The 13,748-nt window shown below is 36.2% G+C and overlaps 1 protein-coding gene across 13 annotated transcripts in view; it reads right to left on the bottom strand.

The window, feature by feature from the left end:
- LOC112559112 (probable phosphorylase b kinase regulatory subunit alpha) overlaps nt 1-13,748 on the bottom strand; it is a 49,246-nt gene that overhangs the window by 18,120 nt on the left and 17,378 nt on the right. For 7 of the 13 annotated variants that reach the window (XR_003098282.1, XM_025230077.1, XM_025230078.1 and 4 more), the window contains exons 15-20: nt 12,714-12,789; nt 12,202-12,290; nt 11,772-11,948; nt 10,253-10,318; nt 6,492-6,539; nt 3,199-3,453 (exon numbers count right to left, since the gene is read on the bottom strand). Coding sequence is in view for 12 of the 13 variants with exons in the window: in XM_025230077.1 (XP_025085862.1) it covers nt 3,199-3,453; nt 6,492-6,539; nt 10,253-10,318; nt 11,772-11,948; nt 12,202-12,290; nt 12,714-12,789 (711 nt within the window). In the remaining variant the exon portion in view is untranslated. Of the gene's footprint in view, nt 1-1,805; nt 1,854-3,198; nt 3,454-6,491; nt 6,540-10,252; nt 10,319-11,771; nt 11,949-12,201; nt 12,291-12,713; nt 12,790-13,748 lie in introns of all 13 variants that reach the window. The other 6 variants (XM_025230069.1, XM_025230072.1, XM_025230073.1 and 3 more) reach the window with 6 other exon arrangements.

Raw genomic sequence — 13,748 nt, 5'->3', positions numbered from 1 at the left:
CAGCTACCATCTTTTGAGATGGTCCTGCTCAGGCATTTGAAGCATTGCACCTCCTCCAGCTGTTCTCTGCTCATTTGGATCTCTGCTTGGTGTAGACTATGATTTTACTCTTAACCATGCTGGTTTCTATCTTGTACAAGTGTGCATGCTCATGCTGGTGGTGAGTTTGTTGGTAAACTTCTGTAACTCTCTGTTGGCAAAGCGGAGGTTACTCCAACAGACATGGAGGTGCGACAGTCCTGGAGTGTATCAAATGATTTTCTCAGGTAAATGTTAAATGTTTCCAGATAATGCTGTTGACCTTCCTGTATGTGGCAGATGCCTTAGCACTTCTCAACTCACTCTCTAGCGCCTATCAGCAGATGCGAAGGTCAAGAACTTCTTTAGTGACCCAGTTGTTTCTTTGCCTTTGGATGCAATACAGTGAAGGTTGGTTGTTCTGGGTTCAGCTCATCTCGGATACCCTGTTCTTTCTCTGCATGTGGCATCTGTTTACAGGGCTGGCTGCCTTGTCACGATATAGCCTTAGTTACGGGTTCACCAACATCCATTCTAGGATGGCATATCAGCACCTGCTCTTGCTGAGACTACAGCTGAGGAATTTAATGGTCAGCAGCCCTGCCCTTAAGCCACAACAACCTAAGCACATTTTAACACTCAATCTCTCTCTGTGGTTTGGTTTTCTACCAAGGATAAAGCTGGCTTGATGAGGGTGGTCAAAACTGCTAGCAAGATAATTGACATTTGGTTTCTATTCATGATTTTGTGTAAGCATCAGCTTAGATATTTAAATCTCTTCAAGCTGATTTAATTCTAAGCATGAATCTACTTGTGTGCACTGAATACACCCCAGTTACAGCCTACAGTTACTGATGAAGGCATGCAAATGAATGCTTATAGCCAGTTTCTCCAGTGTAAAGGTTTAATTTTCCTCCTACCAGATCTACTGGTGTGTTTTGGTAGCATCTATCAAATTATAACTGAAATCAATCGACTTTACAAATGATAGAAGACACTTTTTAAATGTAAATCTTTAAAGTTCTCTTGAAGTTGTATGCTCTCCATAAGGTTACAATACAATATCACTTCTATTCCTTTAAGTTCAACCTAGTGGTACTTTCTCTTAAAACCCCAACAACTCCAAAGCATACTTCTAATAAACTTGTGTGAACAAAATAATCTGAGCTCACTGAGGGTTAGTTTTCATGAGATAAATTTTCCTGATGTTTACTGTAAACCACAATGAAAGCTATTTTCCAATAGTTTCAGCAATCAAAAGCTAGTTGTCTGAGACATCTGAAAGAAACAGAACAGGGCAAAAAGATTAATAGCAGTACCTTGATCATGCAGAGTGTGGCAAGCAGAGAAGATTATGCACCGAAGCTAGAAAGAAATGACAAAGATTCTGGCATGCCCCATCACAAGCTGCAAAGCTAAATGATGGAAGAATGTGAAATTGTGTGAGAGGGAGATAAATGGTAAGATGCCAATACAACCCCCATTACAAGCTGCAAGTTAAATGCTAGAGGAATGTGAGGTTGTGTGAGAGGGAGACAACAAAGGGTAACAGCCAATACAGCCCAAATACACTGAGTGTGGAGGACTTATCAAGAGCTCACTAAATCTTACTGACACGAATACATTAATGCTTACTGAATGAATGCATTAATAGTTATTGAAATGAATACACACCCTGAAAGTATTATCTTATAGTATATCTAGCATGGTCTACCCAGTGGTTTCAGGGTAGAATCATGTGAAACTCATGGACAGCTATTTACAAAATGTACAGTATTCTACATTACCATCTTCTGCAATAGGCAATGGGCTGCCTGGCACACTGAAGTCGCTGCCTGAAAGCAGTGGACAAATTCAGTTGATCAGCCGCTGGTACCAGACATAATTTCATCAATACAAGTGATCAGCCACCAGTACCAGATATGATCGATCAATGTAATTAATACAAGTGATTATCCACTGGTACCAGATATGCTCAATCAATGTCATCAATACAAATGGGTGAGTTTCAACAAGTGCCAAGGAGAAAATCTGTCTCACAAAAGTCCAAAGGAACTAAAAATCAATTGAATTTACTTCTCCTTCTGAGCGGGGGAAAAGTGCCAACTAAATGGAGGTGACGGGAATACAGAAATTATGCAAAAGAGTCACAATAAAGATCCAATGCAACATTCATTAATTTATGATCCCTTCCTTCTCTTCTATCAAGCAAATCATTTCGCAGTACAATGGGCAATTGTCTGTATCATAGTTGGCCAGTAAGCTTATTTGTTTCAACAAGCAAATTTCAATCTTAAGCCCTAAAATGCAACAATATCAATAATAACAGCTTCACTAAGAGCTCATTTAAATCTCATGATGTATTTAGATCCAATACATTGTTGTGCAGTACACTTATGGTTCAAACTTTATTTCCTGCAAATATTTCTTAGTTGGAGGGAGGAACTTTACCATTTCAAAACAAAATGATTGTAATTGTACTGAACCTCCTCAATGTTTCCTACAATTACAATAACAATGTTTTATATTTAAAAATGTTGAAACATTACTTCTAACACCTTTCCCCACTGATTCACACCCTTCCCTGCTTGTCTTTTATCATAATACTCTCAGTTCTTATTTTGTTTCTCTTTGCATTTTCTGTATTTTTTATTCATAATTAGTAGTTGTTTATTCTTTTATTGTTAATATGTCATTCATAAGTTTTCCTGTTCCTCGTATGCTGTCCTTGTTTCGTTCTTGTTCTTAAGCGCTAAGAGCACGCTCCTTAGGAGTGTGAGTATGCGCTTTACAAATTTTGCATTTATTATTATTTTATTATTTAATGGACACGCCAATTGTGGCAATATGCAATGGCAGCACAAGCCATAGGTTACAGAAAGAGTGCTGTAAAGGTTCGCAGCTTGAATGATGAACCTTAGCAGTTTGTATCCTGTAATTATAAAATGTGTGTACAAAACATGTAACAGCACAGACTTTGACCAAAATAATAAAATGATACATCAAAAGCACCCTGCAGATTTTGTAAAGAAAATTAGAATAAGGCAAAATATAAACAACAAGAGAATGCATGTAAAAACCCTCAAAAAGTAAAGGGCTTTAACACAAATGAATAATAAATGCAATCACGTAATTTGCCAACAAAAGTAAGGAAACCATAATCTATCCACAAAAGCATACAGGATGTGATTTCCTTAGTATTTTGGACTGGTTTCAAAATCTGTGATGTAACTGTGGGCTCTTCTTCCGCCTCGTCTATTGTCTCTGCTACTCTGCTAAAGCCGTAGATATCATGTGATGGCATCACGGCTGGAAGAGAGGCCCGTTTTGTCCTATGAGCAGGTGCTATGCCAGTTGTTAATGAAGGGTGCCGTGACAAAGTTTCTTCTTCTATCACAGACTGTCCTCCATAAGGTGATGCTTGCGGACATTCTACTATAAAAAAGAAGTGTATAATAGCAGTTTTAGCAAGTAGTGCGGTGTTTCAGCTCTCTCCACCATAGGCAACTTGACAAGGTACTCAATATATCATTATTTATAGGCAGTTTTCACTGTACTTGGATCGCAGTACACCTTAACATCTTTTCTCATTCTTCTCAGTGCAGTCTATTGATACTTGAGCTAGTTTCACTCTTACTAATATTATTCTTGTTAACACATAGGTATTGTACAAGGTTATTATTGATGTAAGCAGGTTTCTGCATGCTATGCAATAAAAGTACATCTGAGAATGTTAAACAATAAAGGACAGCAGTACAATTAGTCATAACAGGAACGATTTATTTGAAGTATGCATGTCCATCATAAAGGGGATACCAAATAAATCATAATGAACTTTCAAGACAGAAAATTACTTTGAAGACAACTGTGAGCTAAAATGAAACACACAGGCAATCATCAAGTGCCTTCAGAAAATGGTGGTTGGTTTCAGAAAAAATAAACCTTTCATACCTACCCACATCAAAATGCATAATAAGTGTGTGTGCGCACACACACACACACTCTCTTTAATTTATCAATTATATTTTACCCTCAATTTCTCTCAAATTCAAAGTAAGCAACTACTTAACCATTGCATCAATCCTTTGCCATTAAATGGCCTAGTGGCTTAACACCTGTCCTAACAGCATGAATATTCTGTTCTTTTATCATCAAGACATGCCACACAATGCTCACTTGTCACACACATGCACAAAACATTAAATCACATTTGCACATCACATGCCCACACATCATAAACCACATGCTAAAATCAAATGCAACAAATTAACACATTTTTTGTGAAAAATTGAAGCACCAAGCAATAGTTTGTAGGAATGGTCACTATGCCCAAACCATATTTTCGATTGCTGACCCTAACCAAAACAAAACTAAAACCCCCAAAACAAAACTAAAAGAGTTCAAAACAAATCAACAAGGAAAAACACTTTCCTTACTTCCAACACCAATTTAAACTCCAAAAGCACACTATGCATGCTCCAAATAGATTTGCAAAGATGTTAACAACCAGATGGCAAGATGTATATAGGTATGTACATTTTATGTGGGTGAAAACTTAATGTGAGCATCTTACTTGTTATCTACACCTATTAAGGGGAAAATATCAGAAAGTTGATAGTCAGGGTTTCCCATCCTCATCAATAAAACTGTTGAGGGATTTAGCAGCCACTCTCTCCTCCCCTTTTTCCCAGCAACACAAAGATATCAGTTTTTTTCAGATCAGCAGCAGGTAAAGTAAACATTTAAGTTATTATTATCCCTGCTGTTTATGATTTATGTCATTGATGTCTAATAAATGATGAATTATCACCTTTCACATAAATGATAAATAATAATAAGTGTATGATTTATATCACACATAACTCTGCTCATGAAGGAACATGGTTTCAGTGCTAAAGACAAGTAAATATTCAGTTTATTATGCCTTAAATGATGAGAAGGTTGATCTAAATTGTTGTATATTTTCAGACTCCTGATGACAAATTGTTTATATTTTTAGACTCCCATTAGCAATTTTTTTTTTACATGATTATGAGTTCTCTTACATGATGCTTAGAGCTAGGAAATGCGACCATGCCACCCTCTCCTTTGTTTTCTACACTGGCTTCCTGTCCGTTCTCGCATCCAGTCCAAACTGTCCGTGCTGTTTTTAATTTCTTTGCTGGCACCTGCTCTGATTATTTCTCTGAACTGCTCTTTCCTTATGTCCCAGCTAGACAACTCTGCTCCTCGTCTGATGATCGTCTCCTTACTCTTCCAGTCACCCAAAAACCAACATATGGCCACAGGATTTTTAGTTATTATGCAGCGAAACAATGGAACTCTTCCCCTTTCCATATCCGCCACCTAACCACTATTGAATCCTTTAAACGTGCACTGAAAACGCACATTACTCCTAACAATCTTTCCCATAATGCTAGTCCATTTTCACACCCTTCCTTTTGCAATATCATATTGCTCTCAGCTCTTGTTCTTTGGTTCCTCTTTGTGTTTTCTGTATTTGATTTTATTCTTTGTTTAGTATGGTTGTTTATTTTTTTTATAGCTTCATATGTTATTTGTTTTCCTGCCCCTCATATGCTGTCCATGTTTCGCTCTTGTTCTTAAGCTCTAAGAGCATGGTCCTTAGGAGTGTGAGTATGCGCTTTACAAATTTTGCATTTATTATTATTATTTATACACATTTCTGTGTGATGGGAAATACAAACATAATATCATTATGACTATTAGTGCCACACATAAAAAAGTCATGTAAACAACAGTGCATTAACTAATGAGAGAAAAGTCATATAATAAAGTGCTAAGTAAGGAAACAGACTGTACTCAAATACTAAATCATTTTTAAAAAGTCAAATAAGAAAAAAAATAGTTTTCATAATATAGATCACCCAAGAGAGAAAACTTGTGTGTCTGTGAGAGAGACAGTGTGCAAACAAACATTCATTCAAGGCACAAATATGTAAATCCTACCACAGTTTTGTTGGCAACAATGTTACTAATTAATTCATTAAGACTTAAACATTTTCCACTATATTAATTAAAATTGATCTATTCTAAAAAAAAGTACAATGTTGGTCATTTAAAAAAATGCAAAATCAGATTTCATGCACAAGCAGAAACTGCTAATTTCACAATGTTTTCTACAAAATTAAAGGGAAAATAAATAAATCAACCAATCAATCGGAAGGAAGCAACATTTGAGCAATAACAACTCCAGCAAACACTCCTCTCACACCTTGTGTATGCACACAACACCCATCTCCCTTTTGCTCTCTCTCACTACTGATGAATACATCTCAAACTAATATCATTATCCATCATTAGTAAGCTTTTGCTCTTATCAGTTCTAAAACTGCAAACATTAAAATAGAAAACATCACATAATTAGTCTCAAAACTTGAGTCAGTAATAACGGCAAAGTGTAAAGCATTTCTGAAACTGCTGCTTAAAACCAACAAAAACATTATGCCTACTATTTTTTGCCGTGGACTTTTTTCGAAGATGAATTGCAGTTAAAATGTCTGAAATTAAACAAGCAAGCATCCATCAGATTCAACAGCAGTAAATGTGAAAAATCAGCTGGTGATTCCTGAAAATTTCAAGTAATGATGTTTATCTAGATGGTCAGATTAAAAAGTAGGCTTTTGTGTAATGAGGCAGTTATTGAAAGCATGGTTCTTTCATGAGCAGCAGCCTTTCATATGAAATATTAGAGAACATTAGATGGAACAAGTTCCATTTCATTTTGTAAAATGGGACCTCCAAGGATGGTGATGTGGCAGCAAATGGAACTACCCTGATGACCAAACTGGGCCCGAGAAGTTCAATGGCTTGCATGCTGTGACTATTTCTCTTTTGCATATCCTTCTACCATGGCAGTCTCAGGAGTGACAGAAAAACTCTTTGAAGGCTAGCAAAAACAATCATCACACAACTTGAAAGGGCAAGAAACCAGTTCAAAGGCGGGAGGATTTCTTCTGAATGTCATTACAAACCCGCTCGTAATTATGCCTCATTCCCTTTGCATGATTTGGTTCAGCACATGCCAGTGCTATTGTAATCATCAGTGTCACTGCTGTGTGTTAGATACATCTATCATCTCCTTTGCTGGTAAACGAACATTTAGGGTTCACTCAATTTAACCTGGACATAATGATCTTAAAGCAAAGTATAAGTACACTTTTGGTTGATCCTCTAAGAATTTTAGCCAGGGAGTATTGTCAATGTGATAGGGAAGATGGGGGTTGCTTGCACAGTCTCACCACAATAATAAACACAGTCAACACTGTCATGGGTAGTGGGCTTTACTCCTAGGTTGGTTGATGTCTGCAAAGGCAAAACAACTCTACCAATACCCTCTCCCTTCCTGCTTCACTTTCTTATTGCTACCTTTCTAGAATCTACCGTTTCCACTCTTTCCCCTCACCTTTCTCACTGGGAAACACAGGTCATGAGGTTGGAAAAACCAGGGGACACAGGATGAAAAGGCCAAAGGTAGGAACTGGACACAGACACCTTCCCCATTGGGCTGCATGCATGCCTGTGTATGTGCATGTTGGTCCCTACCTAACTCCTTGTTACCATGACATTTTAGCGGGTTATAGAAAGACAACTTTTCAAACAGAATGAGCATCAATAACAGACTCTGAGTGAGTGTAGTAATCAGGACAAAGATTCATTATATTAACTTTAATTAATACACACTTTTATCATTGCTTTCTCAATTCTTCATGTTCTGTTCATCGTTACATAATATCAGGGCTTCTGTTTACGCAAAAAATTGCGTACAGTACACATTAAAAGTTCGGAGGACCCCTTCCATTTTCGTCAATGGGGTCCCATTCAAATTTGGGCGAAGAACAGGGACCCCTTGAAAATCTGAAGACCCCAAGGAATTTAGCCTTAGCAGAAGCCCTGAATATGTTCTAAATGCCTCCTATTTTAAGTCCTGATTTGAAAGAACATTTTTGGACTTGGTTAAACTGTATGACCTACTTTCTTGTGATACATGGTGGCTGTCTGCTATTTAGCATTAATTTTTCTTTTTAGTAGAGGAAAGGGCCCCACCACTAGCAAACCCTCTTTCCAACTGTCAACTACTTGAGCCTTCTATTCACTGAGGGAAAAAGGTCAGCCCAGTAGTTAGCCCACAGGTGTCCAAAACTGGAGGTGGACAGGTACTCATGTGATGTTGCAAAAAATGTTGCAAGTGGCAAAACTTCCCACTTTTTGATGATACTCACAATACAAATCCTGACAACAAATTCTGACAAAATATCTTGATACATTTACTTTCCAAAAAAAAGTATCTAAAAATGACCTATAATCATATTTTAATGTTTAGCATGACAGCTCATCCATTCATCAGTGTGGAAGCATAAGCTGTGCACACACTTATGCATATAGATGGATAGTTTGAGTGCTGTGCATGATATATGTCTTGTGTGCATATACATTAGTGAAAGTCAAAGACTAATTCTATACAAAATGTAACAAAAACAGAGCACACGGTGAAACAGCATTTACATTTCCCACCAATTTCACAGGTATTTATGTGACCTTCAGGGCCTAAAGCATCAAACCTCCCGAGTCCCAGATTTCTGCCAATCTCTTGTAGACACTTTAGCTGAGGTACATTTTTAAGGAAACAAATGCTTTCAGTGAACAGTGTAGATTTATATGCTTTGTTGACTGATGGTACTTATATTTATCTTTTGGCTAATTTAGAGTCATTAAAAATAACTTATAATTCATATCCTGCCTTTAATTTAATTAATGCCTAAAGTTGTATATTCATTTACCATCTTTTCTCAACCAGAAAGATCTGACGTCTTTTTTTCTTACAGATTTTGATTATTAATTAGAGTCATGTCTGTGTTTCTGATGTGGGTATAGTTCTCACTGGTCTCAAGTTGTCATTCTAAACAATCATAAGCAACAACAATGGCATCTACACTGCTGTGAATGTATCAACCTTGACAATGTTCAACCCATCCAACTGGATTGTAAGCTTGCCAAGGTATGAGCAAAAACGTTTGTACTATGCTTAACACATCGACCATAATTAAAGACTCTCCAATGTTTGCCCTCACATCAGTGTTTTTCTGTGATCATCACACAGCTTTGCTAAACACAGTCAAACATTCAACAATATTTGCCAAGTTAAGAAGGACCTTAAGACAGAACAAGAGATGGGAAATCTAAACTCATAAATCTCAAATACATAAAAATTGTGATCCAAGCAGGAACCATCTATGGTCTGAAGCCACAAAGCTAGATTAATTAAAAAAAATGCACTAGCCATGCTTTTGGGTGAGCTGTGCAAGGAAAACAGAGTATGTATGAAAAATATTAATAAACTCAATTTAAAAAGAAAAGCAAGACTGAAGATTTAGTGTTTGCATAAGATATCAGGAGAAAGTTACACCACTCTGTTTGAAAACATTCTTAGTTATCATGCAAACAGGCAACAAAACACAAAAATACCACTTTTGGTGATAAAATTTCTGTCTTCAAGTACTTACCAGATGACATGACAATATGGAGATCACCCTCTAGCTATCTCAATCAAATCCAGCTGTCTAAACTGTGCAACACAGTAGGAGAGAACAAAGCTCAACAATATTAGCTAGAGGGTGATCTCTACATAGTCAAATCGTCTGGTACAGTACAAAGAAGAAGAAAAAAGTTGTAAAGGGGTTTGGTAATAATGTTGTCTGTTAGATGGCACACACTACTAAATAGCAGATAACACTGAGTTCAAGAAAATAGTGTTAATTATATCTTACACTAGGTGTGATACAACATCCTGAGAGAAAACTGCAATCATCTAATACACCTAGTACACCTGTCAACCTTTACTTACATCAACATATAAATTATTTTGGAAAGGCTATATATTTAAGAGAACGTGCACAACTGAAGAAACATCAGTGTCCACAAGCATGTATATTAAAAGATATGTGTGTGTGCCTTAATATATGTGTGCATGCACAACTAATAATTATTTATCCAAATATGTGTCAATACATTACAAAAACTTATACTCACACACATTTAATTTACAAAATTGTATATTTTTTAAATTATTGTATTGTATCTGATATTTGAAACTTTTGCAAGAGACAATCTGCAAGAGTAAGAATGTTGACTGGTGTACAAGCCTAGCTATATTGGCCAAACAGTCCAGTGCAGAGTGGACCCAAAGCAACAGCGGTCAAAAGACCAAACATACCTGTGCCACTAGCTGTTGGGGAGACAAAAGACTGCCGCCTCAAGCTGTTCAGGTGGGCATACAAGTCTTGAAGGCAAGATTTTACAAAAGCATTCCCTCAATTATGTGAATTTCAGCATGTTAAGCTTCCATCTCAAACAAAAACTAATAATCTTCTTGATGGCAAGGCTGCTGTTTTAATAATAATCATAAATAATAAAAGTTAGTTTATATAGTTTTCATAAGGAAATGAATGGAAGATGGTTTCTAGAGGATGGAATCGGACATTTCAGAAAAAAATGTTTTAATTTTGATGATGAAAGGGTGACATTAGGTTAAAAAATTCAATGGAAGATGGAAGCTGGAATAAAGATCACATGTTCCAGAAACATCATTGTTGTGGTAAGCTTTATTCTGAGAACATACTAGTCGCTCAACTTGACATTAGAAAATATTTGCCTTTGCAATTGCAGTAGCTACTTCCAAAGAACTATTCCTAAAATGGGTCATCTAAAATAGAGAACAGCTGCACATTCCTGTAGTTCATCTTGTCTTGCATGTGATGTAGGAAAATGCACGTAACTGTGAATTACTATCTTTCATTCTTTACTCTTTTATTTTGGAACACATTTAACAAAAATATATTTGAAGTACAAGCTGCTTGTAAAACCTAAAGCAGGGGTTAATTTTCTTTTGATATCCCCCACAATGCATCTAAACTCACTTGCATGCTGGTTCTGTCTACTATTGCTAGAGGTACACAGTCATAATCTGTGGCATGCTTCACAGTAAGCACAGGTCAGGCAAATTAGTTTCTTAGAGAGGCTGGCAAGCTGCTTGGCAAATTAGTCAGCCAAAACAGCCATGTGAGTGTACAGCCTTACTTTATTCTTACTTTATAATTTCAGTGTCCAAAAGTGAAACTCCACATGAAAGAACTGGCAAACTTAAGATAATTTTTAAAATCATGGCAAATATTACATCAATGGTTTTCAAAAATGGTGAAATGACATGTAATGGCAGATATGAGGTTTACATATCTGCAAACAAATCATTTCTAAAATAGCTGAGGCAAGGCTAAGAAGTGAGGCATGTTCTTGAGAAATGCATTTTTACCAGGGAAGAGCAGAAGTACACCAAATGATCTTAACTTTCAACTATGTCAAACAACAAATAATCTTGTTTTTCAGTACACTGAAATCTTAGCCTCTTCTATGTTTTTATACTGATCTGAAGTGATCTTGACAATCAGCAGTCAACTTGACTTATAATTGCTTGATGGCTAACACTAACTTGGTAATCATGATGACGGCACTATTTACTTTTACTAGTATTTACCAATGTGCCAATTGTTCATGCTAGTAATGATCCATGCATCTGAACAAAAAATTCAGAGATAGTTTTGTTAATTATTAAGAAAAGACATCCCATCAAATAAACAAAAAAATGGTAAACATATTTATGACAGTTGGACAATAGAATAAAAATAAATGAGGCATTCCTTTATTGAAATTAGTATAGAGAAAAGAATTCTCAATACCTGGTAACTGGTCAGGATCAATCTGAATGGAACGAGAGCGCCGCACAATTCCACTGACTGCTGTTCCAGACAAAACAGTGCTGGCTTTCCGTGATCGACGAGATGTGGACAGAAGATATGGTCTGCGGCAGGACGGACTGGCGATATCTTCTATGATTTTCATCACTTGATCTTCTTCTATTCACAAAGGGAAATCCAAACTTAAATACAGATATAAGATTTGTAAACACAGATATAAGATTTGTAAACACAGATATAAGATTTGTAAAGTCATGTGGTACTTGGCTGCTTGCTGGCAAATGGGCTCAATGGCTAGACATACGTGGTAAGCACAACAGTCCAAGTGATTTTTTTGGGGAAAGTTATCTTTGGCCATCAAACAGCATGGTACTTCTTCCTATAAGATGACCTGAGAACTGAGAATACTCACTCTGTGATGGGTCATTAGGGTCATGCAGAAATGTCAGTTTGCAAATGCAGGAAGTGTTAAGAAACTCAGAAAGATTTCCCATGTGAACACTGCACATAAAAACAAAATACATAAAATTAAATGCAACTAGATAGGCACAAATAAGCACAAGCACGCACCTAAGAATCACAAACATAAACTCTTTTCACATACAACACACAATGAACATTGCATTGATATTTGGCTCAATATTAAGTGTTAAAGCTTTATCGGCACTGGGTTGCATTTTGCTAACATTTTACAAACACAAAAATATTAACTTTCATACTGGATGCAAAGAATGAAGTTCCAAGCAATGGCACTGTCTTCAGCAATCTACTGAACTCTGTACCCCAACAATTAAGTGAAACAGTAACAGAGAAACTTTCTTAATATTCACTGCATCTTTAAACTGCTGTAGTTAAACAAAATGCTGTTCACAAATGTTATCTAGTTCCTTGATTAAATTAATTACAAAGTGCCTATTCACTCACCGAGCACCACTGATGTAGCCACTCTGCAGTTTCTTAATGGTTGCAATAAGGGCCGCAGGTGGGTTGTGCAAATGATCTGCCATTGAAAAACATTCACACATAACCAGAATGTCCGTCTTGCAAGCAAAGAAACTGATTATGATCACAATATAACACATAGCCAATGCATTTGCAATTCTAGTAATTCATCCACTTTTTTCTAAATGCATTTGCATGACTACAAATAAGAAAATCTGATTAAAATCTTTTAAAATATGAACACGAATTAAAAAGAATTCAAACCATGATAGATAACAAGGTAATTTAAAGTCAATCATATTCTATGAAAAACATTCCTGGCAAAATTTGGACAGTTACAGAAAATCATAGATTTATACAATAATTAATAATATTTCAATTTTTAGTTCACAGACAGCAAAATGGAAACATGATTTAATTAAGGTTTTGTAAATCTCAAAATCTTACTGATATTTATGCTATAAAAACAACATGCACTGCATCTACAAGATTAGTTACACTAAGCAAGGTTATGTGCAGTAACACCAGACCATTTTTTTAAATAAAAAAACTCCATTAATATGATTGTGAAAAAAATTAGTCTTTGAACAATACACAACAAAGAACACACAATAAAAGGAAATTAGGTCAAGCAAGCAGCATAAAAAAGGAGTGAGATCTGATTTGCGAGTTTAGCACAATCACACTCAAGGATACAGAATGCTATAAGATCTTGTATTTAGGTCATTACTTTCCAGATCTGCTGGCCAAAGCAGTCCTCATGGACAAGTTCATTATTATTTTAAGACTTTCCAAAAGATGCAAATGGTGTCTTGTTAGAAGGATCAATGGTAGGAGGCGTTTTTACAATAACAAATGAAAATATCTATTAGTAATCCTAAGTAAAACTTTATGAAGTGTAGCATGTTTTGGAGCGATTAATTCTCCCACAAAAAAAAAAAATATGGCAGATTTTCCTCACACCTTACAATCAGAATCAGTGAGACGTGATCCCCAATGAGATGTACTCATCCTGAC

The sequence above is a fragment of the Pomacea canaliculata genome, linkage group LG3 (assembly GCF_003073045.1).
Source record: "Pomacea canaliculata isolate SZHN2017 linkage group LG3, ASM307304v1, whole genome shotgun sequence".
Taxonomy (NCBI): Eukaryota; Metazoa; Mollusca; class Gastropoda; order Architaenioglossa; family Ampullariidae; genus Pomacea; species Pomacea canaliculata.
The sequence above is the reverse complement of the archived record's forward strand: the minus strand, read 5'-3'. Positions and strand labels throughout refer to the sequence as shown.